This window comes from Mytilus galloprovincialis, chromosome 13 (genome assembly GCF_965363235.1).
Source record: "Mytilus galloprovincialis chromosome 13, xbMytGall1.hap1.1, whole genome shotgun sequence".
Classification (NCBI taxonomy): domain Eukaryota; kingdom Metazoa; phylum Mollusca; class Bivalvia; order Mytilida; family Mytilidae; genus Mytilus; species Mytilus galloprovincialis.
Window position 1 is genome coordinate 20,298,264 of NC_134850.1, and position 27,228 is coordinate 20,325,491.

The 27,228-nt window shown below is 31.4% G+C and overlaps 1 protein-coding gene across 2 annotated transcripts; it reads left to right on the forward strand.

The window, feature by feature from the left end:
• The first annotated feature begins 2,748 nt into the window (after positions 1 to 2,748).
• On the forward strand, positions 2,749 to 26,496 carry LOC143057450 (uncharacterized). 2 transcript variants are annotated; one of them, XM_076230756.1, is made up of 9 exons: positions 2,749 to 2,954; positions 16,024 to 16,864; positions 17,616 to 17,833; positions 18,154 to 18,224; positions 18,801 to 18,942; positions 20,880 to 20,976; positions 21,897 to 22,001; positions 22,923 to 22,955; positions 26,131 to 26,496. In XM_076230756.1, exons 2-9 carry the CDS (start codon positions 16,025 to 16,027, stop codon positions 26,419 to 26,421), a joined length of 1,797 nt encoding a protein of 598 aa, XP_076086871.1. In that variant the 5' UTR covers positions 2,749 to 2,954; position 16,024; the 3' UTR covers positions 26,422 to 26,496. The 2 variants fall into 2 exon arrangements, with proteins under 2 accessions (XP_076086871.1, XP_076086873.1); XM_076230758.1 differs by lacking the exon at positions 22,923 to 22,955.
• The last annotated feature ends 732 nt before the right edge of the window (positions 26,497 to 27,228 follow it).

Below are 27,228 nucleotides of genomic sequence, written 5' to 3' on the forward strand. Positions count from 1 at the left end.
GGTGTTGGGTACCACCTTAATTTATGTATCGTTGTGGTTTTGTTTCTTTTTTATACCTATTCTGACATCGAACTCGGGCTTCTTTTGAACTGAGTTTTACTGTGCGTATTGCTCTGTGTTTGTTTTTGTCTATATTGGTTTGAGGTATAGGGGGAGGGTCGAGTTCTCAAAAATATGTTTAGCCCCGTCACATTTTTGAGCCTGTCCCACCAGGAGCCTCTGGCCTTTGTTAGTCTTGTATGATTTTTAATTTTAGATCATTTATATATTTCAGAATTTAGTATGACGTCCATTATCACTGAACTAGTACACGTTTTTGTTAAGGGGTAAGCTGATGCACGCCTCCTTTTGCGGGATTTTCTCGCTGTATTGAAGACCCATTGGTGGCTTTCTGCTTTTTCTGCTCTTTGGTTGTGCTGTTGTCTCTTTGACATTTTCCCAATTTCCATTCTCAACTATAAACAGTAAATGAACTCATCATAGATACCAGGATTAAATTTAGTACATACGCCAGACGCGCGTTTCGTCTTCAAAAGACTCATCAGTGACGCTCGAATCCAAAAAAGTTAAAAAGGCCAAATAAAGTACGAAGTTGACGAGCATTGAGAACAATATTCCTAAATGTTTTGCTAAATACAGCTAAGGTAATCTATGCCTGAGGTAGAAAAAGCCTTAGTATTTCAAAAAATTCAAAAATTTGTGAACAGTAAATTTATTAAAAATGACAATTCGTGTCAGCAGAATAAGTGCTGACTACTGGGCTTGTGATACTAAGTACCCTCGGGGAAATAAATCTCCACCAGCAGTGGCGTCTATATTGGCTTGAGGTATAGGGGGAGGGTCGAGTTCTCAAAAATATGTTTAACCCCGTCGCCTCTGGCCTTTGTTAGTCTTGTGTGATTTTTAATTTTAGATCATTTATATATTTCAGAATTTAGTATGACGTCCATTATCACTGAACTAGTACACGTTTTTGTTAAGGGGTAAGCTGATGCACGCCTCCTTTTGCGGGATTTTCTCGCTGTATTGAAGACCCATTGGTGGCTTTCTGCTTTTTCTGCTCTTTGGTTGTGCTGTTGTCTCTTTGACATTTTCCCAATTTCCATTCTCAACTGTATACAGTAAGTAAGTAATTTATTAAAGTGACATGTGCAATAACAATGAAACAAAACACCCGAACAATTGTCTACGTATATAAGTCACTTTCAAAATAACAAAAAAAAAACGTATGATCTTTCATCATCGATTTCAAACAAAATAATGGAAAAAACAGCTAAATTCCAAATAATTAATTCATCATGAGGAATTGAAAAATAAATAAAAATGAAATAATTAAAAGACATAGTCAATGTCCTGTTGAATAAATAATAAAATAATAAAGAAACGAAAAATCATTCAGGTTGACTATGAAGTAACTTTTTAAATTGCAAAACTACAGACAAATACACTTGTTACTGTCAACTGAATGATAAAAATTGTAAGTTTATCATGATGGTCGAACTTAAACGCTTTCACTCTATATTTAAAGCCAGCTTTCTAGGATTGTTTGTCATCAAAAAGAAGACTTTTCGTCGTTGGTTATACCTATTAATTCATTGTTAGAAAATATATTGTTAAATGTACTCTCTGTCTCAAGTCATTGTAAAAGGATCAGTGGAGAGAAAAAGTGGCACTCATTCTCAGTTGAGCTGCTGTTACAAAAAATTATATTATAAGCGTTCATTCGGTTGCTCGCCGTTATATCTTCTCGTCTCTAGCATCAAAAGAGGAATTCCACAACGCAGTTAATCTGCTTGAATAAATAAATTTTGTCTATGACACAATGTAAATACAAAATTAATTTTCGGAAATGGGTGTGGGGCGGGGTGGGGTGTGAGATGAAAAACAATCTCAGAAAGACATATAGATATAGTTGAATTTGCTGGGTTTTTATTTTGTTTAATAAGTACTTTGTTCTTTTTATGTGTACCTTTCTATTTAGTTGTATCAAATACGTACGTATTGCTATATAAACACATGCAAGTTGTCAACTCGACCATCAATTTTACAAGTTTGAATTAATTGTTCATTACCAATGCAAACTTGGTTTTTTATTAAGATAGTTGATTTATCATAGACAAACTATCGCAAAACTGAGCTTTGCCCTTTTTGTTCTTAGACTTTTAATTTGTGACTTTTTTTAATTCAAATTTAATATATTTCTTGCCTTGTAAAAAGTAGGTAAAGAGGGGTAACATATATATCCTATTATTAATTTCGAATCGCATTGATTAGAGTTTTTAGATAAATGAAATGTGAAAGATAGTTTCAAGTAAAAATTAAACACACGACAAAAAAAAAGGGGGGGTCGACTCCACTCAGAAAGCGCTTGTGCCTTAATTGGCATCTTGATCACAATAGATAACTTTTGTATAATTATACCCATAGACTAATAGAGACCCCCTTTCTTATGGAGCTACTTATATAATTGTACGCGTTTAATTTGAATAAAGTAAATCTCCAAAATTATGTAACCTTGTTCAAGTTTTTGCCTTACCCTTTTAAAAATTTCGATCCGTGTCTTATTACAATATGATAATTCTTAACTTATCAATATAAATAAATAAATATATTTTATTTTATATGAATAATTGCTATTATGTAACAGTATGCAGCTTGTGAAGTTAGAACATGTGAATATGAAAGATCTTCCCAGATCATGGGGATGAGATCGAATATGTTGCGATTATTATAGGCAGATTTAATTGAACCAATCAAAAATAGGAAATTGTACGGCGGCCAAAATGGTGGACAATTTCGAAAACAGAGGTTAAATGTGGAGAACCTTTATCATTTACATCAAACTGTCTTCTTATTTGCCAAACAATATCAATAGATAGGATAACAAACTAAATATAGTACTATTTAAGAAATTCTCAACTGGATAGACAGTTTCATCCGAAAGAAACAACCAGGTAACCACGTACGCTAAGTTTTATCGAAGCAAAATAACATGCACAAACTTGCTATTTTTTCGTCCAGATGATCCCGACGTCTGCTGAGGGTGAATAAAAAAAGCATTACAGACGCAAATAGTATTTCCACTAGTTTATCAGATGTTATTTTTATATTTATAAACAATAAACATAATAAAGTTATATTCTGGTATCTTCAACGTTTATATTATTGTGTTGAATTATCTCCCTTAGTCAGCCAGATTTATTCTTCTTAATTATTTGGAAGGATTTTGAAAAAAGGTGTAATTTATTCTCATTATCTTACTTGTCTCAATAATTTTATTTAAATGTATTGATACTTAATTTCATCTAACATGTCTTGAACAATGGTAGTTTGGGGGGGGGGGGTAGTCTGAGATTACTCTGACGTCCAACAGCTGTTTTGCCAGACAAACTGGGGCCGTGGGACGTCAGAGCTCGTCCCATATAAAAAACTGGATATTTGCCCATCCAAAATAGATGCTCTGCTTCGTCGCTTCTCGTGCCGACTGACGGCCTTGGAATTATATAAATCGGGCATCAATCTGTTCATTTTTCATTTACAGTACGGGTAGGGACTTATTTTTATGGATGTCTTAATCCGTCTAGATGTCAGACTGGTCGGACAGTTGTCCCAGTGTAATAAACACCTGCTGTGCAATATCCAAGTGGAAGGTCGTAAATCAATCTGTACCAGCTTGATTAGAATTAAATTTTACCTGTACAGATATATTAGTATTTATGGAGGATAGATAAATGTAAAATATTGTTTTGTATTCAAAGAGAAAGAATTAAAATTAAAATTAAATATAAGAATTAAAATTAAAATTAAATATAAGAATGAAAATTAAGATTAGATATAATTTTAATTTTTTTATAATTTGAAAATGAAATAAAGACGATTTTTAACAATATATTGTTGCCAATTATTTCAATAGTTTTGTGCCAATAAACTATTTTGTATTTGTATTTGTAAACCGTAAATATTTCATCTAATTCAAAATAATAAGCCTAACAACAACCAAGACTGTTTTCAATAGAAGTTTAAATTGTTGAGACTTCAATCCCGTAAATTATACGAGTTTTCTTGATAGTTATATTATTTCCCCCTTTTAACGTCCTGTTCCTTTATATGTTATTATTAGAAACTCAATTTTAAGTATAAGGCCAGCATATCGTATTTATAAAATATGTATAGGCATTGTGAATTAAGTTATTTTCCTTTTGATACAACTTTCCCCGTCGGAGCCTCTACATCTATTCACACCTGTCAATCATTTCTCGCAAGTGAAAAATTTTGGTCAGACAGATCACTCGTGCTTTCTATTTTGACATATTTCCCGTTAATCTCTTTGAAAGTCAAACAATTGGTATCTTTTAATACAATATTTATAACGCCGAGATCATATTTCGATTCCTATTTTATTAAAAAAAAATTTTTAAATTGTTGACACTCGAGATAATGCCTTTCTATTTTTATGTCTGAAATTTTTTATGAAAATCGCCGGTGTTATAAATATATTTTACAAATTGTATCAAATCGATACACGAAAATCAAAGTTTAACCTTATATAGTTTATTGAATAACAGTCAGGGGACTTACTTAAACAAGTGATTCTCTAAATCACTGATTCAAGTAACATTATTTTCATAAAGGTTGGAAGTTAGAGTTGTCTTTCTTTAATGATCACCTATTTAAGTAGTACAAATTAATCACTAGAAGAAGTGATTTAATATTAGTGTAGCTTTAAATATAGAATACTAATGATCCAGGGACTAATTATGTTTCTAAACTTATCAGAACCAACATCTGTGTTGTCTAGGATGACCAGGTCATTTCAGGTGATGACCTTGTACTGAATCTAGGATAATGACATGAAAATCACTTGTTTAAGTATCAGACCTCAATTTCCTATCCAAAAATCACTTCTTTAAGTATCATTCTTTTAATAACCCCCACTAATTTCAACACCCCCAAACAGTGAAATTTTTATCGCGAACAGTAGAATTTTATTACTTAATCTGAAAGATGAAACCTTGAACTTCACAGGAAAAATACTCCCACTGCTGTGAAAAATCTTTTAAGAAAGTATCAGTTCATTATGTAAAGCCATTATTATATTATTTTTTCACCTAAAATAGAATTTTCAGGTAAATGATAGCATCAAAGGCATAAACCTTGCTACTTAAAAGAAGCAAAAAGTTCATATTTTTTAATTTTACTAATTAAAAGATGTTATTTAAACCTATGTGTTTAAAATTTTGAAAAAGCTACAAAATCCCAATTTGTGACAAAACCTCAAATTTGCTACTCAAATAAGTGATTTAAAAATCACTTATTTCAGTAAGTCCCCTGACTGATAAATGCACATTTATACCCCAAAGGGGTTGAAGGCTAGTCGTACTAGTCGTGATCAGCTGTCTTTACTTTTTCGTCGTACTTCTAGTCATTCTTAAGCTCGCGCAGTCAGTATGATTTTTTTTAAATCGATGTTGTATTATTTCCGAAGTTTAAAGGAGGTCTCCAAATAGATTAATATTTAAATGGGAATCCGGTAAATGACTGATAAAAATAAAACAAAAAATAGTTAAAGAAGACTAAATCTTGTTTTGATTATTTCTATTCTGGTAAATCGATCAAGAGCCTCAAAACTAAAGCACAATACTGTCAATTATTCCACATCAAATTTAATCATGAATGAATTTTCCCACGGTCGTTCTGTAAGGTCACCTGTGTTTACTGTTACGACATTTCCCGCCATATAAAAATCTCGTGCAGTGGACAAAATCGTTCTATAATATCTTTTATTAGCATTCAATATTATTGTGAGTGGAGTCAAGTTAAAGTTCAACCACGTGCACACGATGTTGATCACTGATATGTGTATCATGGAATTGTCTTTTCACGGCAATTTTTTCTTTTAGATTGCTATAAAAAATATAACATACAAGTTTCCCTTTTTACATGGATTGTGCGTAAATTAATATTATACAATTAAGTTCAGGATTTCGGGATAAACCCTTTCGGGATCTGGGAATTCTTTTTCGCGATGTCGGGATTTAAATTTATTTAAATTCGGGACCTTGGGACTTCGTGTTTTAAGCCTGGGATTTCGAGATCCAGACCCCTTTTACCCCCTACCCCCAAATGCAGATCAATTATATTAATTTAGCATAATGAACAAACACGGAAATCTTAAAATAAACTTATGCCCGGGAAGAATCAATATTTTCTTCTAGTGTTATTATTTGTGTTCTATTTAATTATACATCTCCTAATTTTCGGACAATATTTGTTTACAGTAAAAAGTAAAAACTACAAAGAATCATCAAGCTACTATAAATAATATACAAGTATTGCTCACTGTAATTGTTTTTATCTCGGAACTGACCCAACACAGACTGAATATTAAATACAAATTATAGAAATATTTTGCATGTGACCGCGTCAAACTAAAACGTATGCAGCAGCACTTGAGACAGCATTCTGCTAATCAATGGATTTACATGGAAAATAAATCAGTAAAACAAAAATAACCGTAAGCTTCAAGAAATAGAATACATGTAAAAATATATATGTTTAAAAAATTTATGCAAACAAATAAGAAAAAGATACAAAAAAAAACAAACGAAAAGGAACATAAAATAAAAATAATTTTTAGGAACAAAGAAAATAAATAGCAGTTGAAATATGAAAACCATAATTAACAAAAATGGGCTATTTTTATTAAAACAACGTTTTCTCCAGTACTTCACCTGTAAAAACATTTTATGTCAAATACGATGTAGAACTAATATAATCAATAAAGTGACTGAGAGATTAAAATTACAGGTAACCTGATTCTGAAATCAGTGAACCGTAATTCTAGCAACACGGATTAAGATGAAAGGACCATTCACACCTGGATCTGTTGATTAATGACCATACCACCTACCATAAAAATGTCGGATTATTCATATCCGACTAGACGGATTAAGACATCCATAAAAATAAGTCCCTACCCGTACTGTATCTTTTCATTTATGTAAGATCAACCTACCTGCCAACCTTTATTTTCTCATATTTTAACAGTTTTCACAGAATGACAGAGACCCATCGATTTCTGCATTTTGACTGTCACTTTCAAACATGTTCAAATGGACATCAAGTTACAAGAGAGTTCGTGGTCTCGAGACTCATACAATGTATATATATATATGCAAATATTTATTATTTTTTCACCTCCTTTATAGGAGATAGATGTTTAACATTTAGTAGTCAACCCTGATTTTTCACCTCCTTTACAGGAGATTGGTATTAAGCATTTAGTTCCAACCATGTTAACAATCGGAAGCTCTCGGACATTTAGCTAACTTGCATCGTAAATGGATGATATGTTAGAGTATGGTCATTTGCATAAATCATCACTGTTTTCTCGTGGTCACGTGATAATCTTTGAAAATGAAACTCAAAATGCAGAAATCGATGTGTCACTGTAAAAACTGTCTAACTATTGAAACTATGAGAAAATAAAGGTTGGCAGGTAGGTGAAACTTACATAAATGAAGAGATAAATGAAAAATGAACAGATTGATGTCCGATTTATATAATTCCAATGCCGTCAGTTGGCACGAGAAGTGACGAAGCAGCGCATCTATTTTGGGTGGGCAAATACCCATTTTTAAGCAGTTAAGCTGCTTTATGCGAGCACCCTAGATTTATGTTCTACCCAATAAATGCTGAAATATGTGCCACTTTTATTATCGCTGGCTATCCAGGGATGATTCCAGGTGTTTTCAAATGGGTCCCTTGAACATCAAATTGGGAATTTTTTATCCCAATTGGGAATTTTTTATGCATACAATCTAAAACGAAATAATATCATTTTCCTGACCTGTAAAAAGGGAAAATGTATATTAAGTTTCACCTGTACACTGATTGAAGAAGTTATTGGATTCAGACCAGGAAAGTTGTAATACATGAATACCATTGCACATAATGCACTATCATCTTAACTTTGGTAAACAAGGCATATATACAAGCTAACATAAACCTATGACACTTAAGCAGTTTAGCTATTTATTCAAATTTCAAATTATCTCAAATTATCTCATAATATATAAGATATCTTATATAACATATATTTTTATAAGATATCTCATTTAATATATGAGATATCTTATATAATTTATTTTTTTAAAGCTATCTTATATATTATATGAGATATCTTATAATATTATTAATTCGTATATTTTAACAAATTTGATTCGTTTAGGGATAATCACATGTTAAACTATATTTTCCAAGGTAGAGAGAAAACGGCGGATAGCAAAACGCATATTGACCTGCAAAAAGCATATTGCACGGTTATTTTTAGAATATCTAAAAACCAATATACTTTGTGACGTCATGTTATGAATTTCAGGATATTGTTTAACGTTTTGAAACACATGATATCTGTGATCGATTTTTGACGAAAAAAATCTTCAAATACATAAGATGTCAAAAAAAAACGTAAATGAAATAACAACTAATATGTTGTTATTGTCAAGGAGACAATGTAATATCTATAAAATTCCAACAAACCTAAATGACGATTTTGATACAAATATGGTCAGAAATTAATAATATAACAAATATAGCCTTTGTGTGAGGTCAATACAGGATATATCGACCCAAAGAAGTATATCGACCTCGGACTTCGTCCTCAGTCAATATACTTCTTTCAGGTCAATATATCCTTGTATCGACCTCATACAACGGCTATATTTGTATATTATATGAGGTATCTTATATATTTAATAAGATATCTTATGAAATTTAACTGTCGAGAGTGAATAAATATCGTATTACACGAGATTTGGTGGTGGAATCTGTTTCTCTAATGATTTTCTAACATTATGCAGGCAAACTTATTCCTTCTTTTTGAATGATCTGCAAAAAGATGAGTTCTTTCTATGTGACGTCATCTGGCATGGTCACCTTTTTTCATGCCGTCACAATAGGAAATTCAGAGGAAAGCAAGAACATTTGACGTCATAATCGGATTTTAACCAATGAAGTACTGAGATCAAACGAACCACACGTTGATTAAATGTTTTTTATACAATGGGTACAGAAATGGATAAATTGATGAAGAATTAGAGAAATAAGATATCTTAAATAATCTTTTTTATAAGATATCTTATAAATATACTTTATATATACGATATCTTATATATAGTATATAAGATATATCTTATATATAGTTTATAAGATATATCATATTGTTTATAAGATATCTTATACAATTTATAAGATATCTGATAACAGTCAGGGGTACTACTTGTACAAGTGTATTTTGTTTACTTGAAGAAGTAAAAAAAAATATACACATATAAGTAAATTTGTAGGATACTTATACAAGTGAATTTTATTTACTTGTATAGGTAAAAAAAAAATTGGCTTAGTTATGTCCCTTAGGCATTCAGAATTTTTTACTTGTATAAGTAAAAAAATCATCCTTCTTTTCTTGAATTCTTAAGATTTCTTTGCTCTAATAGAATTTTAAGTTGTGTACCCTTTACAGATGTCTTTACTAATCATTTAAGTGTAATTTCATGGACAATGAAAATCCCATTTGTCTGTTATCTTCATAACACTGCTCATTTACAAGCCCCAAAGGAGCAATTTTTGATTGCCTTGCGCAAATATACAAGATCTTTGCTCAATCAGTTTCTTTGATGAATTAATGAGATGAAACATTGAACTTTAATGGAAAAATTTGAGCAAACCTGGGAAAAATCATTAAAGGCATGATTTTACATCTCAAAACTTGAGGATTTTTGTGGGATTGTAAGAAAAATTTACTTATACAAGTAAATTTTTTAGAAAATTAAGGGGAGATTATTCAAACATTATTTATTCACTTATATGTGTATATTTATTTTTACTTCTTCAAGTAAATAAAATCAGGCCATTCATTAAGAGGCGGTACCCGGTACTTTTACCCTCCTATGCTATTGACAAGTACCGCCTAAATGTAGGAATTTGTATATAAGATATTTATGGAATAAATTGAAAAGTACCACCTAGAAACGTGGAAAGTACCAGTCAACATGAAAGATAATGAAACCCCTGTAAAATACACTTGTACAAGTAGTACCCCTGACTGGATAAAGAAAAAATATATGAGATTTATAAACTCTAAAAGATATCTCATAAATTTTATAACATATCTCATGAACTATGTAAGATATCTTATGAACTTTATAAGATATCTTACAAACTATTATATAAGATATCTTATAAAGTGTATGAGATATCTTGAAGTTAGATTAAATAACAAAACGGCTTGCCTTATCAACCACTGAAAAAAATCATCCATTCGGTATTTTTTCAACAGATCATCTTTATAAACTTACCTTGATTCAAATGGATTTCAAATTGAACTGGCCAATTGTCGAATTCAGAAAAGCAATTACAAAAGGTTATATACTTAATTGATAAGATATTTACAGCAATTGCACCAGGCACCAGTGAACTTTAAAATTATTTGGATCATTTTTATATCTTTTGAAACAGTTCCATAATGATGACATCGTATTTCAGGGGAGGGGGGGACCTCATTTCATGAATGGTCCATTATCAACATTATTTTCAAAAACGCTCAAACTGTTGTCTTTTGAGGAAATAGAGCAAAATATAAAGTAATTTCTTTTACAAAACAAGTTTTAATCAAGTTACACAACCGGCTCTGCTGGGCGATCTGCTTTTATAAGATTGGCGCCCCTTAAAATTTATTTATCAATGTTATATCAAAATTTGAATTTGTTCTTTGCCGAGGTCTGCTTTGACACCAATTTTGACAAAAAGCATGTTTTTGATCAACCTGCTGAGCGATCTACATTTGCGAATTCAAATACTCCCATAAAATTTTATTCAATTGAATCCGGCTGCTAAAATTGTTTACCTCACGTTGACATAATTAAATCGTTGTTAATAAAATGCGATCGTAGTCAGTATTCTTATCCGGATTTTACTACGTTTTGAAGACAAACTATGAAAAATTATAGTTGCCGTAATCAGTGACTGAAACTTTTCCGGAAATACCGATTTTTATTTTATTTTCCTGAATTGGGAATTTATGTTCACAAACATTTTTTTGGGGCCGCTGGCAGATTTAAGGGCCGCTAAGCGGCCCTAAACTATATAGTGGAATCATCCCTGCTATCAATGTATCATGTTATTTATAACTAATTGGGCACTTTTTTCATACTTTTTATTATGGAATATAAAAAAATATTACCATAAAAACGTTAAATGGTTGTCGATTTTCCTAAAAGTTTTGAAGTTGCACATAGGAAGTAGTGCTCGATAGAAATCCTTCTATAGTTTATTACCCCCTGTGCTGTGGGCTAAGATGTCAAAGAACAATTGTATGAAATATTTGATCGCTGAAAATCTGTAGGAATATTGTTTGTCATCGATACGTATTACATACGTCAGTAGTCTATTAATAAGCTGATATAAGTTGGCGGCAATTTCAAATTACATAGAAGACGAAATTTACGTACCTTTTAAATTGGGAGAATTCTGATGATACATAGGTACTTTATTATTAATCATTTTAGTCGTGTTTTTTTTTTGTCTGATTGAGATTATTTAAATCATCTTTATTCAGTAATCTTTAATGTATGCTTATTTGTTTTCTTGTTAATATTATTCCGATTTCTAGCAAATGACCTTCATGCTTGTCAAATTAAGTTATTGTTATTGTAGTTTTCTGATTGGTCGATGTCAAGGTCATTTTAAGATTGTTTCGCTTTGGTGTTACACAATGTAACATAATGCTACACATGCTTTGATTAAGCTCGATGTGGTTCAATAAATATTGTGATGTAAACTTTAACAACTGTTTTCTAAATGAAGGCATTATTTAACTTCAAAGTCGCATATTTTGTAAAATATTAAGTCCGAATCTGTGACGCGTACCACACCATAATTGTTTTTGATAAATTTACAAGGACTTTTCGATTTCCGGTACAGAAAAATACGACTTTTTTATATGTTTCTTTTTATAATTTTTCACATTTAAACACTCGTTAAGTGTTATTGAATCAATTCTATGCGGTTCCTTCAGCAACTTTATGCTGGTAAACGATTTCCCATGAAAATAATAAGAAAAGAAATCGCATGATACGATAAAAAGGTAACGAGTTGACTAACAAGACTCGAGAAACGTTTAATATGTTTTCAACAAGTTGAAGTTACAAACAAGTTTTTCTTAATTCTTACTATTACAGTAATTGAAAGTTTAAATAAACGTTTTTTTATTATGATATTAGTAATGGAGGACAGTTAAACCGTAATCAACATATTTTAATTCAGTTATAATTTGAGACGTAAAATAAATCGAGAGTGAGAATGGGGAATGTGTAACATGTGTAATAGAGACAATAACCAGATCTTAGAGCAGACAACAGTCGAAGGTTAACAATGGATCTTTAATGCAGGGAGAAACTCCTACACCCAAAGGATTGCTTTTGCTGGCCCCTTAACACAATAACCATGATCATGATGATAACAAAAATGTAAACTATTTCAACTAGTCACTTGTTCAGGTGGAACTTTTAAACCAGTGGAAGAACAAAGTAACTACAATGTAGTTAATAAGTTCTGGAGAACTTTTCGGCTAGTTAGTTATTTCCGCCTGGAACTTTCCAACGTCGGAACAAAAGAGCATTTACAATAACTTGGACATCATACTAAAATCAGAAGTACAAATTTTAAAAAATGTACAAAACAATTATGAAAAATAAATATGATATACAGCAACAATCACCGCATTAGTGGGTCCTCACTATGGACAGGTACATACAGAATGTGGCAGCTTAAACATCTTAACTGGCACAAAACTCTCCCCTAACATAGGACAGTGCATGTGTATAATCTCAGACATTGAATCTTTATAAATATAAATTGGAAATAACGTTTGAAAGTGGTAGGATTGCATAACTTACATTACTGTACAAGCATTATTTGATACTTTAGAAATAGCTGAGAACAATGCCTGAGATAGATATTTTGACTAATTCTTTACACTATTCATCTGAACGTGGCCAAGTTTGCCTTTGGGTTTTTGATTAACTGTCTATAGCACCCTTTGGTGCTTTGATTTTATATGGGACGAGCTCTAACGTCCCACGTCCCCAGCTTGTCTGGCAAAACAGCTGTTGGACGTCAGAGTAATCTCGGACTATTTGGGGGGGGGGGGGGGGGGTGTAGATAGATTCATGACAAACAACAGTAAAAATTCTTGCCTAATGACATCAACATATATATACCTGCCAACTGTCACTATTTGTTGGGGATTTCTCCCATGGAAGCATCCATATGGAAATTTTGAAAGAGCAGTTTTGTCCACAATTTTAAAGAAAAAAATTAATTTTACAATGGCTATGAGCATGATGAGCTACAGATCTTACTAAAATCTTAAATTATCTTTTTTAAAACGGTTAACGATAAATATTTGAGAACTCTGAGGCTCTAACAAATCACAAAAAGGACAAATCCCCATGATCACTGTAAAATTTTAACCAAGTCACTAACGTTTCAACTTTTTCTTTTAATGATGGTGCGGAAAAGTAAACTATTGTTGTATATATATGTAAAAAAAAATATCAAAAGTAAGAAAAATTTCTGATCTTAGCATTTATCCTTTAACTGGACAGGAAGTATACGGCACACTGATAGAAAATGAACCCTGTGTTACCAGGCTGATGTCAAAAATGATCATGATGAATTCATGATCTACAATGTATTTATATTCTAGAATTTTTGTTAATACATGTACATCAGTGATATGAAATGTGCATGTCAGTTTAAAAACTACACATAAATGTGTAATAAAATGTGTCAGGAACAGTACTTAACATGCTTAACATTTTCTTCAGGGGCCAGCCTGGATTCCAAAACTTATTTTCAAGGGCCAGTAGAATTTTTAATGGCTCTACCAGGTTTTAATTTGTCACTTGTCACTTCACAGTCAAAATATGATCATGATGATAATAAATTTTTGACACAAAGGGAGATGCGTTACGACATTGTTAATCGCATTGCGGCCAAATTTTATGCCTAGTAGCTATATAGTACCGCAATGCATGAATAGTCTAGGGAAAACACTGCTTCTTCAAAGTATACATGTACATTGTATTGTATATTTGTTATAAGGGATTATTAATTTATTACTATGTAATTTCAAAAAAGTTGTTAAGATTTATAATTGACAATTATCACAATATTATGAATGTGGCAATCTGGTTGGGTTTTTTTTTTTGGTAAGACAGAAAATATATTAAGAAAAAATGCTTTATGTACAAAATGATGTAAGTTGAGTAAAAGTTGGAAGTTTAAACAAATACAACTGTTGTTTTGGAGAAAAAGGTGGCGAAAAAAGAAAATTTATCCAGGGAAAACCCTGCAATTATCATTTCTGATTGGTCATGTTGGTTAAAAAGAGCACTTTGACGAAAGTCTATAATCTGATAAAGAAAATCTGACATGTCATGGACACTGAGAACTGTAAAGGATGATCAGCACAATTAGATCTACATTGTACATAACTTTTATTTGGAGTTATTGCCCTTAATCTTGTTTAGTGACAAATTTTACCATTTGGTTTTGACTATTTTCATGTAATATGTAATACATGTACATACATATACAATGTACATGTATGTACATGTAGTGTATGTACTGATGTCATGGATGTAGTGAGAAACTTTAAACGTGTGTTAAATGTTATAAATATCAACAAGACAATTAGATCTACAAATAAGTAAACCTGGTTGAAATTATCTGTCAATTTTTATGCCTCTGCTATTGAAAGTTTTGGGCATATTGTTTTACCCCTGTCCGTCCGTCCCATTATGGGTATATTGTTATTCTGCATAAGGGCCTCAAGTGGTGGCTGAGTGGTCTAAGTAGGTACTACTGTAATCACTAGCCAGTCAACACTGAGGTTGTGAGTTTAAGCACGCTTGTGTGGAAGCACTCAATTCTAATCTTAATTGACTAGGATTGTCAGTTTTCCTATCGAAGGTCAGTGGTTTTCACCTGGCACTTCAGCTTCCTCCACCAATAAAAACTGGCCGCCACGAAATAGCCCAAAAGCGGAGCTTAAAAGTAGCCTGATAATATAACACCAAAAATAAAAATCAAAATATTCTGCATAAATATAATTCTTCCTACAGTCATGACAGTTTGAATCCTAGGAAGTTTTCACTTTGCTGGCAGTTTGTACATGTTGTACATATATTGAAAGTATGCACTTGATCATGGTGTTGATTTTTATTAATATTTGCTCTTTTGGGAGATAGTTGGAATTTTGACATTTTTGGACTATAAGCGGTTAAATATGTTATAGTTTCATGTACATGTATCTTAAAATAACACTTACCATCTGCAGGGACATCAATTGTGTCTCCAAGACACAATAAGAAAGTCCTACATTAACTTTTTATAATACAGTTACTTCAGAGTGGAGTATGGGGGCATCACTTTGTCTAGTCTATTGGAGATACATGTAAAACAATAAAAGATAGAAATTTTGACTTAAAAGCAAAAATGGTCTGAGTAAGACCTACAATATGTCAAGATGGCTGAATGTTCAGTCAACTCTTCATGTATAGTTAAGGGGTTATTGCCATTAAATGATTTTTTCCCCCATTTTTTGCATTTTTTAGAACAAATTTGATGAATTAAGGAAAAAGTAAGCAGTGAAAAATTATCAAGTTAAAAAAAAAGTTTGATCATGAATTAAGTCTACAATCTTCATGATGTTGGGTAGGGGCCAAAGTTTACCATGTTGAAGTCTGAAGATACAAATATATATAGCCAGGTTAGCAACACAGGATCTGTAGAGCCTCACATTTGTTTTTATTCTTAAAACATATTAAAATGCATTAATAACAATAACGTAGACATTTGCTACTAGATGTTCATAATTTTTGCTACTAGATGTTCATAATTTTTGTTACTAGATGTTCATAATTTGCAGCCATCAATCATTGTTTTATTTTTTTATAGGATGGATATAGATCAAGAACTGCAAGCTCAAAGCAAGCTATTGTTACAGAAATTAAAAGCTCGACAAGGAAAATTACAAAAAACCTTGAAAAATCAGAATAATTATTCGAAAAGTTCTGAGGATGATAGTCGTGAGTTGGAAACATCAACAACGGCTCTAAAACAGAGCTTGATTCAGAGTGCCAAAGCAAGGGAAAGGTTGGCAAAATATAAAGTAGTCAGCAGGGAAAATTCTCAAGAATCTATCAATGGTCAAACAAAGTATGACAAAAACATGGACCAGACTTATAATAAAGCTGAAATGAATAATAAGAGTATTTTATATAGAAAAAGTCTTGTTTCTGGTACAACAGACAATAACTATGCATCTGAAATGAATGGGGATTTAGATGAAAGTGATGATACTCCATTGAAAGCATTTGTACAAGCAGCTGAGCCCAAATCCGCAACAATTAGAAATAGGGAAACATCTAGTAAGCCAGAGACTCCCATTATGACGAGAAGACGGAAAATTATTGACCAAAATGTGAAAGTGGACTCTAATTTAAATGATAGTGAACTATACAGGGACGATCCAACAAGACTCAACTTTAGCTATTCCAAATTTAACGATAGTGACTTGGCTTATTTACAATCTAAACTTCAGGCTTCTCCGGAAGAAGTTTTGGGTACAGGGAAGGAAAACTTTGATGGTGCTATATCAGATGAGGAGAGTGCTGTTAAGTTGAGGTACAAAAGTAGACTGGTAGATGCAGGAAATGATAGAAAAGTGGCAGCTATTGCTAGGGAAGCTGAAAAACCAAAATCAATATTAACTAATGGACCAGGACAACTGAAAAAGGTAAAAAAAAAACCTTAAAGAAAATAGGTCTTTAAAGACTTAAGGTAATCGACTTCATGGGTGTTCAGGAGGATACCATACAATGATGTTAAAATGATTCATCTTAACTGCTAATAATAAGTTTTAATAGAACTCCTGAACTCAAAATTGTATGCAGTTGACTTTGTTGTTGATATAAACATTTTCTTTTAGAAATTTGATTTCAATTAAATGTTCATAACATAAATGTACATGTGCATATAGTTATGTACATATAACACTTTAAGTACTTATAAAAGAGGGGAGAAAGATACCAAAGGTATAGTCAAACTCATAAATCGATGATAAACTGACAGATATTCATGATATTACACTAAATACAATGTAGAACAAAAACTAAGCAACACAAACCCAACCAAAAACAGGGAGTAATCACAGGTGCTCAGGAAGTGTTAGCAGATCCTGCTCCACATTCAGTGACATGTGGAACCTGTCATGTTGCCAATAAATATATAGAGAAATTTTATTGCATACAAGTATTAACAATTTTCAATTCCATGTTAAAAAGTAAAATCACAAAAGTATTGATCTCAGAGGAAAATCTAATCGGAAAGTCCATAATCACATGGCAAAATCAAATGACAAAACACATCAAAAAAGAAAGGACAAGAACTGTCATGACTGTCATGTATGGATGTGCTATTGTTTCAATTCAACACTTAACAAAAATGCTTAATATAAATTTTAGATATATAAATTTTTTTATTTTTAGAATTTAAGCAAAGTGAGTTTTTTGTCATCCAAAGATGGTTCTATCAGTAGAGAGAGTTTTGGCCAACTTCATGACCGCCATCTGCTAGGTTATGACTGGATATCAGGATTGTTGGACAATGATAGGGAAGCTATGGACCATTCAGAGGGCTACTTTGAGGAACTCAGAGAATTTCGTCGAATCAACAGACAAGAATGTTGCAATGATTTTTACAATCAGTGAGTTTCGATCATTTTGATTGGATCATGATAATTTAGCAAATTGTAACATTTCATTTTGTAGATTTATTTATACTATAATTAACTGATGCTGAAAATATAACTTGAAACACTGCTGATAATTGACCCCCTCCTCTTAAAAAAACACAGGTACTAAAAAACAAAAAACACACATTAAATAACAAAAACAGACTCTTTGGTGCTTTATAGAAAGTTCCATGACAAAATTAACATCATGCATGCACTTTATACTTATATTTTTTTTATAATGTGACTGCAAATAATTTTATGAAATTAATAGAAAACTTAATTTTTTTCAGATCTCCAGAATCATTGTTTGAGTTAAAACAGCGTGAACCATCACCTATAGATGAAGCTTTAGCAGAAACAAGTATGTCTGATTTTCATAGACATTTGTCTTTATATTCAATAGTGCATATAAGTAATTTTAGATTAAATAATTTACATTTCAATACACACACAAAAAACGCTTACTTGAAGTCCGCAGAAAAATAGTGATTAAGAATTTGTGCTTAACTTTGTACAGAATTAAATAGAATTGTGTATTCACATATAATGTATATCCATTCACAATTTTGAAAAATGAAATGAATAATTTAAAGCAGTTGTTTTTTGTAAAATGTATGAAAACAGCTAAATAATAGCAGCAGGATAGAAATTTTTTATGACATTGTTAATAAAATTCTTGATAAAGAGGGGCGAAAGATACCAGAGGGACAGTCAAACTCATAAATCGAAAATAAACTGACAACGCCATGGTAAAAAATGAAAAAGGCAAACAGACAAACAATAGTACACATGACACAACATAAAAAACTAAAGAATAAGCAACACAAACCCCACCAAAAGCAAGGGGTGTTCTCAGGTGCTCTAAATTGCATTGTGTACTACATGTAGATACTCTTTAAATGTTGTAAAATATGAGTGTGCATCTTTATTTTTATAGAAGTAAAGCCATACCAAGTGAATGATAGACTTTTTACAGAACCAATCAAGGATCATTTGTTTCCTGGCCATGAACAGGTTGAGGGTGAACATCCTCATCATAGTAAAAAGAAACCAACATATGAACAACCCAGATTTGTCAGGTAACTGTGCAGTCTGTTCCAGAAAATACTATGTCACCCCAGGGAATGCAATTTTAATGCCCCACTTACGATAGAAGAGGGGCATTATGTTTTCTGGTCTGTGCTTCAGTTCATTCGTTTGTCCATCTGTTCAGCTTCAGGTTAAAGTTTTTGGTCGAGGTTGTTTTTTATGAAATTGAAGTCTAATCAACTTGAAACTTAGTATAGTACACATGTTCATTATGATATGATCCGGATTTTACGGTCCACTGAAGTTTGAACATAGAAAATAATAGTGTGATTGGGGCATCCATGAACTATGGACACATTCTTGTTTTTTGTCGAGCCTTCGACTTTAGTCGAAAAAGCGAGACTAAGCGATCCTACATTCCGTCGTCGTCGGCGGCGTCCACAAATATTCACTCTGTGGTTAAAGTTTTTGAAATTTTAATAACTTTCTTAAACTATGCTGAATTTCTACCACATGTGGACAGAAGCTTGTTTATGATCATAAGAAAGTATCCAGAAGTAAATTTTGTAAAAATAAAATTCAATTTTTTCTGTATTTTACTTATAAATGGACTTAGTTTTTCTGCGAGGAAACATTACATTCACTCTGTGGTTAAAGTTTTTAAAATTTTAATAACTTTCATAAACTATCCTTGATTTGTACCAAACTTGGACAGAAGCTTGTTTATGATCATAAGATAGTATCAAGAAGAAAATTTTGTAAAAATAAATTTCCACTTTTCCGAATTTTACTTATAAATGGACTTAGTTTTTACGGAGGAAACATTACATTCACTCTGTGCATTCACTCTGTGGTTAAAGTTTTTAAAATTTTAATAACTTTCATAAACTATCCTTGATTTGTACCAAACTTGGACAGAAGCTTGTTTATGATCATAAGATAGTATCAAGAAGAAAATTTTGCAAAAATAAATTTCCACTTTTCCGTATTTTACTTATAAATGGACTTAGTTTTTTTGCCAGAAACAAAACATTCACTTTGTGGTTTAAGTTTTTAAAATTTTTATAATGTTCTTAAACTATCCTGGATTTCTACCAAACTTAGACAAAAGCTTGTTTCTGATCATAAGATATTATTCAGAAGTAAATTTTGTAAAAAAAAAATTCACTTTTTCCGTATTTTACTTATAAATGGACTTAGTTTTTCTTCCAGTTAACATTACATACAGTATGCAGTTAAAGTTTAGAAAACATTTATTAGATTAATAAACTATCCTGGATTTTTTACCAAACTTGGAAGCTTCTTTCAATCAAAAGACAGTATCGAGAGGGAAATTTTTATTGATGTTTTTCCTCATTTTTGTTGAGTCTGCGATTAACAGCAAAAGTAGGCGAGACACTGGGTTCCGTGGAACCCTTACGAATTTTTATATTAAGTAACATTATTTTTAGCCAATATTGTTGCTATATATAAATGGCAAAATGGCATGACTAAAAACTGATTTAAATGAGTTTCCCTTAAAAAAAAATTGTTTTTGTGTTGTGCATTTATAAATTGAGTCAAATATGTCATCCTTCACAAAATATGTAATATATATGGAAATATTTAAAATAAGTAATCTTATGCAGCAGTATTACGATTCAAAAAATACTAGTAATGTTCATAATGTACAAACATAGTATTAGAAAATATTTTAAAAACAAATGTTGTCTGCTCTATGGTCGGGTTGTTGTCGCTTTGACAAATGTTTGACACATTCCCCATTTCCATTCTCAGTTTTATATTTACACTTGAACATTAGAAATATATAAACATGTACCATTTGAAATGTGTTAACAGCCCTGGTGTTAGGATATTTTACTGAGAATATGATACTTTTGCAAAAACAATATGTATTTTTCTGCATTGTATGCCATTTTATTTTTCTATATATATCATTATTAACATGAGGAAGCAACCTAAGTAACGATCGACTGCTATATTACAGGGTTAGTATACCAAGGTCAACCTTGATGTCACCACACCGTGTCAAACCACAAAGGAGGAGTCAGTATGAACCTTCTGATTCAATGGCTTTGTCGAAGGTAATGCTATATTTTGTAATGATTTGATCATGTTGATAAAAGTAATCATACAGGTGATTTTATAAAAAAGATTTGTATCCTATGAAACCTTAGCTATAAATTCAGAAATTATTGTGGCATTCATTTAGGGGCCAGCTGAAGGACGCCTCCAGGTGTGGGAATTTCTCGCTACATTGAAGACCTGTTGGTGACCCTCTGCTGTTGTTTTTTATTTGGTCGGGTTGTTGTCTCCTTGACACATTCCCCATTTCCATTCTCAATTTTATTATTGTGATTTTGTTATTTAAGACTAAAATGCGAGAAAAAAAATTGCAGTATTGAGAAAAATCGTATTTAGTTCATATAAAAATTAATGCAATTATAATCCTGTCGCATTTTTGGCAAAAAAAAAACCATTGCAATAATTTCTGAATTTACAGTATATGAACCTGACAATGGAGGTTCAAAAATTCTGTCATGAATGGCATGAAGATATTTTGGCTTCCAAATGATATGTTATTTTTGTTCAAATTCGAGTTCCACTGTACGTGTAGACTTGACATAACCTTTTTTTGTTTGTTCTGTAAAAATGGCATTTTCAAATGTCAGTCTGGTCATACAAATGTCAGATTTGAATTCATTAGATATATAGAGACTTCCATAAAAATTTAATAGAATTGCAGTTATGAATATAAAATAATGATAAAGATTTTAAACTATAAAAAATATTTGCCATCAAACACACGTGAATATAAGTTAAAGTAGTACAGTGAAACCTGGCTAAACTGAATCCTGCATACACTAAAAACCTGAATAAACCTTAAGCTCTGTCATATCAAATTGTATGCGTTGTGAACCTGACAAAATTGAACACAATCTTAAGTCCTGAAGAGGTTCGGTTTAAACAGGTTTCACTGCAATTTCCTTTTATATTTTTCTAGCATTGTGTAATGGGATATGAGAGCTCCGTCCCCTCAATGGTACCTGCTGCTTCAAACGTTGGTTTAAAGGATGCAACAACAGGAGTCAAATCTAAACTTCAGACGGTATGTTCATTATTTATACACTATAGTGTTGATATTTTTGAGTGAGCTGCTCGTTTTGCTAATTACAATTCAGAATTCTGCATTTGCGATATGTTGTATGAATTTTATTACATCAGACATTCAGATATCAGAATGTTTGAGTTATTTCCAGGAGTAACCGAGTTAGCAAACTTTTTTTTAGTAATTCTTTTAAAAAATACTACCATGAAACCCCCAATCTTAAAGATTTCAATTTAAATGGTCATGATGTACATGATGTAAATCCACTAATTCTTATGCACACATATTTCTTTCAAAATAGAATATTTTGATAATTTTGATATCAAATGAAAGCTTAAGGACTGATGATTGCAGTTGAACACTTTTGACTGGTTATGTTTTTAAAAAAAAAACATGACATTTCAAAGGTGGACATACTTTCCCTGTTTCTCAGGTCGGAAGTACTCATTTTCTGTAGTTGTGAAGTTCTAGGAATGTTGGCTTTTTTCTGACAGCAGAAAACAATGAAATGTTTATCACTTTATTTGAATTCAAGACAAAAGCATTTACAAATAATGCTTGAAATCAAAGAGTTTAACATAGGAAAAAGTAAAATAACAAAAATACAGAACTCGAAGGAAAATTCAAACCAGAAAGCTGGAAGTAATGGGTAGAGAACTATTGATGTTCCTCAAGGAAAATTTCTTCAAAACAGAGGTCAGTGGCAAACAAACTGAATTTGAGTTTTAGTTTTAGAAAATCTTCCAATCTGTTTTGATCTTCATGTGAATTTTATATTTAAATTTTATTTTTTTTAGTTTTAGAAATGAATTTTGTTATTGGTGTAAGCATGATATATATACCATGCAATTTGTAATTAAAGTGCATTTTATAGGCTTCCATTTATATAGTATTTTATATTTCAATTCCAATTATTTTCAGGTTTCAGATGATTTTCATCAAACTGTTATAAAGGTGGTCATTGACACGATTTGCTTCCTTTTAATAATATTAATAGTTAAAAATGTTAACTAGTTATGTTTATATATATTATATTCATTGTGTATCACTTGTCATCCATCATACAAACATCTTTTAAGTGGTCAGAGCTCCAGATAAGCTGCGTATTTGCGTGATCAAGCAATACAAATAATAAAAAACCCAATGCAATTGCCCATTGCAGGGTTCAACAACCCAATTAATTCAAAGGAAAACCCAATTATATTCCAAAACCATGAGTTCTCAACCCTTTTATTGGCTACCATTTGCGTTATTTACCCTTATCTGTTTACAGTCGTCGCGTAAACTATTTTTATAATATTTATAATTGGAAATTTCCTTTCGTTCTAAAAATAGATCCCTGCATCAAGTAGCTGAAATGGGTCCCTGTTACAGTTTTCCGTTGCTCAATAGGTACACGTGTTTTTGAAAACAGTTCGATCTTCTCGGCGTTTATCCAATTATCGTGTGTCATGAAGTCATATTTTTTTCGCATTGCTCGGGATTTATAATAACATACATTGAATTAAAACAAAAGTGAATGTCCGGTAAAATATTGAATATAAGCATGTTTTCTGCTTCTTTTGAAAAGCTTAGGGAAAGTTATGATGATAACAAGACTCAGCCAGTGTTTTTAGGAAGCGTCCATCGAACACACGGGCGTGTGTGCGTACCTTAACGAGAACATTGCTAATAAAAGCAGGGTTTCCTCAAAAACGAAATCAGTTGGAAAAAGTGAAAGGCCAAATCAATTATGACATGATAAAGCATCAGAAACCAAAAGTTCTAATAAAAGACAACTAAACCCAAATTTTATGAAAATTGGAGTAAAGCAAAAACATTCAAGTATAATTAGAGTTTATATACTATTTTTTTTTTCATTTTACGGTTAATTAATGAATACACACAGGCACTGGTCTCAGAATTTATTATATAAAGACCTGTATAAGACGAGTGCCTGTGAATACACATATCCGTTTTTTTACAGTTTATATGAGAAAATACAAAACTGGCAGAAGGTTTGAAACGGAACACAAATTAAACCTACAATTGCTTCTCAGTCAATAAACCAAATAAAACAGCTAGCGAATAACCCTTACCCTAACCCTAAACCAAATAAAACAGCTAAACAAAGAAAGAAACATATTTAAGATGGAAAAAAATCTGGGGTTGATATTGCCTAAATATTCAATATTGTGTTGATGAAAAAACCCAATACATTAAGGAGCTTGGTGGTGAAAAACCCAATTTGATATTAACATGAGGGGTGAATTGGAATTGATAATGCAATCAAAAAACTTTATCACCCAATTATATAAGAAAATGGTGGGTAAAAAACCCAATTTGTGAATTCTTATCTGGAGCTCTGGTGGTGTTGTCAGGTTACTGACATTTACCCAACATCTTCATATATTAAGTAAGGGCTATTCCAGAAAAAAATGTAGGGGGGGGGGGGGTTGGAAGGCAGTTTTTGTCAGCACCCGCCACCCAGACAATTGTAATTGAGAATTATAGTGCATTATAGTGAAAAGATGCTCTGATACCCATCACCCATGTATTATTAATACAATGTGCCTTCCAACCCCCCAATCCCTATACATTTTTTTTCTGGAATAGCCCTAAGCAAATTAATAAAAGAAAAAAAAGAAAAAAAGAAACAAATTTTGAATTCAATTAACTAATAAGACTTAGTTTTCATTCAAATGTACATTCTGGGGCAGCACACAGGTATAGAACTGTTGTTCAGTGCACAGAAATGTGCATAATTGCTTCCTTCCTACATATTGTACATGAGAATGAAACAGTCTTTTAGTTGTTGGAATATTTTCACTAAAAATTAATGTAAATTAATGTAAATCATTTCCTCTTGTAACCAGGTGAAGCATACACATTTTAAACATATTTATTTAATTTGAGTAATTCCAGAAATTACAGTAATACAGCTTTCATGCATGTATTTAACATTCTAGATATTTATTTATAAGCTATGAAATTGTTAAAAAGGGATTATATCCAATTTTACATTTGGTTGTTAGTTTAGTGAATTCCCACAATTTTTTTAATACTATATCGAAGATTTCAGCTTAAGATGGTTGATTCTTTAATGATAAATTATATATCCTCATATTATAATCTTCATGATTCTTAGAAATAACAATCTTAAAGCACTTTCACAATACAAGATATATTAAAGTTAGTGAAAGAAATTGTTGCACTACAAAAATTTCTGGAATGACTCATTTATATATGATAATAGTGTTTGATATCTCGTAATTCAGTTTATATACAGATATATTGCATGAATTACAAGATTACTGTTTATATGTTAAAATTGTTTGATTTTTGCTGTGTTTTTTCCATTGCTTAATTAACAAGTTTTCCTTCCAACACATAAATATAAAATATATATCAAGAAATATTTAACCTTTCAGAAATTTGTAGCTACTAACAAAGTTGTCAAGCTTTAAATTTTAAAATCTCAAGTTTTTCATTAAAAATACAAAAAAAAGGTTTATAATTTGGGTGGATTGGACAGCTTTGTTGAAAATAGGTATTTGGAGGCAGTTGAAATTAATCTCTTAACTATAAAAGGATAGTTTCTGTGGTTACCATGGTTACCAAATTTCTTGGATTGAAGAAAAAAAAAATATTTTCCTGGATATTTAATTTTGTGGTTTTGACAAGGGTTTGCAATGAACCTATAGGATGATAAATACAAACCAAAATATGAGAAAGAAAATGATTGCAGACCTACATTTATTTTGAACGTTCCTGATGCTTTCAACAATCAAGATTTACCTATATGATCTTTAATATTTTGTCATACACGTAAATAAGATTTATTGACCTTACATAATTATGAAGTTTTGCCTGACCTTTAATAGTATCTATTAAATGTAATTTTAAAATGTTCTTTAAAGTGTTATATGTAGAATGAATGCCAATTGTGTTTATTTTGTGGAATAATTTGTGTATAATTGTAATATAGATAAGGACAAGGAGAAAATATATTATAGTAAGTTTGGCAATATGTGTGAATTTTACTTTTCTTTTTATGGTGTAGGGAACTGCTCATAGTTTAGTTTTCATTAATCTTTTCTTTACGATTCCTTAAAATTCTGTTTTTCTAATATTCCAATTCTATTTTTAGACATTGGCTGATGCAGAAAGAATGGCGACCAGTTACCCATTCCCTTACACATCACATATGTCAAGCGTGAGAAAACCAACGAAAGAAAACACAGATTTGTACAAATCCTATATGGACATGACCCTACCTAGCAGTATGAAGTCTAACATTCCGGGAGTTGGTGAAGAATCTGTGTTACTGAAGAAAGCAACGGAAGATCTGCTTAACTCTACCTACTCAATGATGTATGAACTCGATAAAATCAAACAGGAGAGAGATTTTAAAGATTCTAGAAGTCTAGGACGTGTATAAATTGACTTATATTTTTATTTATTTTATTTATGACTATACTGACATTAAAAAGTAGAAGGATTTTAAGACATATAATGTGTTCTTTTTCTGTAAACTTAAAAAAGGGACAAAGGACAAGTCAAGTTGTTTGATTTTATAATTTCAGATAGCACAGAACAAGAGCAATCATATTTATTCCATTTAAATCAATTTTATTATAATGGTTGAAAGATTCCCAATCAAGACTTGTAATACAGAATATCTGCCAGACTAGTAAAAAAAAATTGGGATTTAAAAAGTGGAGAATCACTTCCTTCATCTTAGCCATTGAGAATCAATTATCCAGAAATTTTAACTGATTTCGTAGATGTTTTTAACATACAAAATGTATTCATCACAGTTCCCATACTTTCAATATCAGTTTCTTAAGTTGGAACTGATGTAGAGATTACTTTGAAAAACCCAAGTGTGCCACAACCTTATAACAAATGCTTTATATGTGTTTGTACCATGTAGGTCTATCTTCCTGTCAAGGAGTAGACCAATTTTGAGTGTAAAATTTCCAGCGTGCTGAAAGGCTAAACAATTTCAAAGTATGCACCATTAAAATGAAATCTGTTTATACAAATAAAAAGTAAGATGGTATAAATTAGTTGAGGAGTAGTTTCGACACTCTGGCAGCTTCAATAATGTGTCGGCAATGGTCCCTTGACTGGGAAGCTAGAATATCTTAGAGGTAGGGTATTCCAAGATATGAGGATGTCATCTGCAAATAGGCATATGGTAGAATTTAAGCCAACTGATATGTCATTGATGTAAAACAAAAAG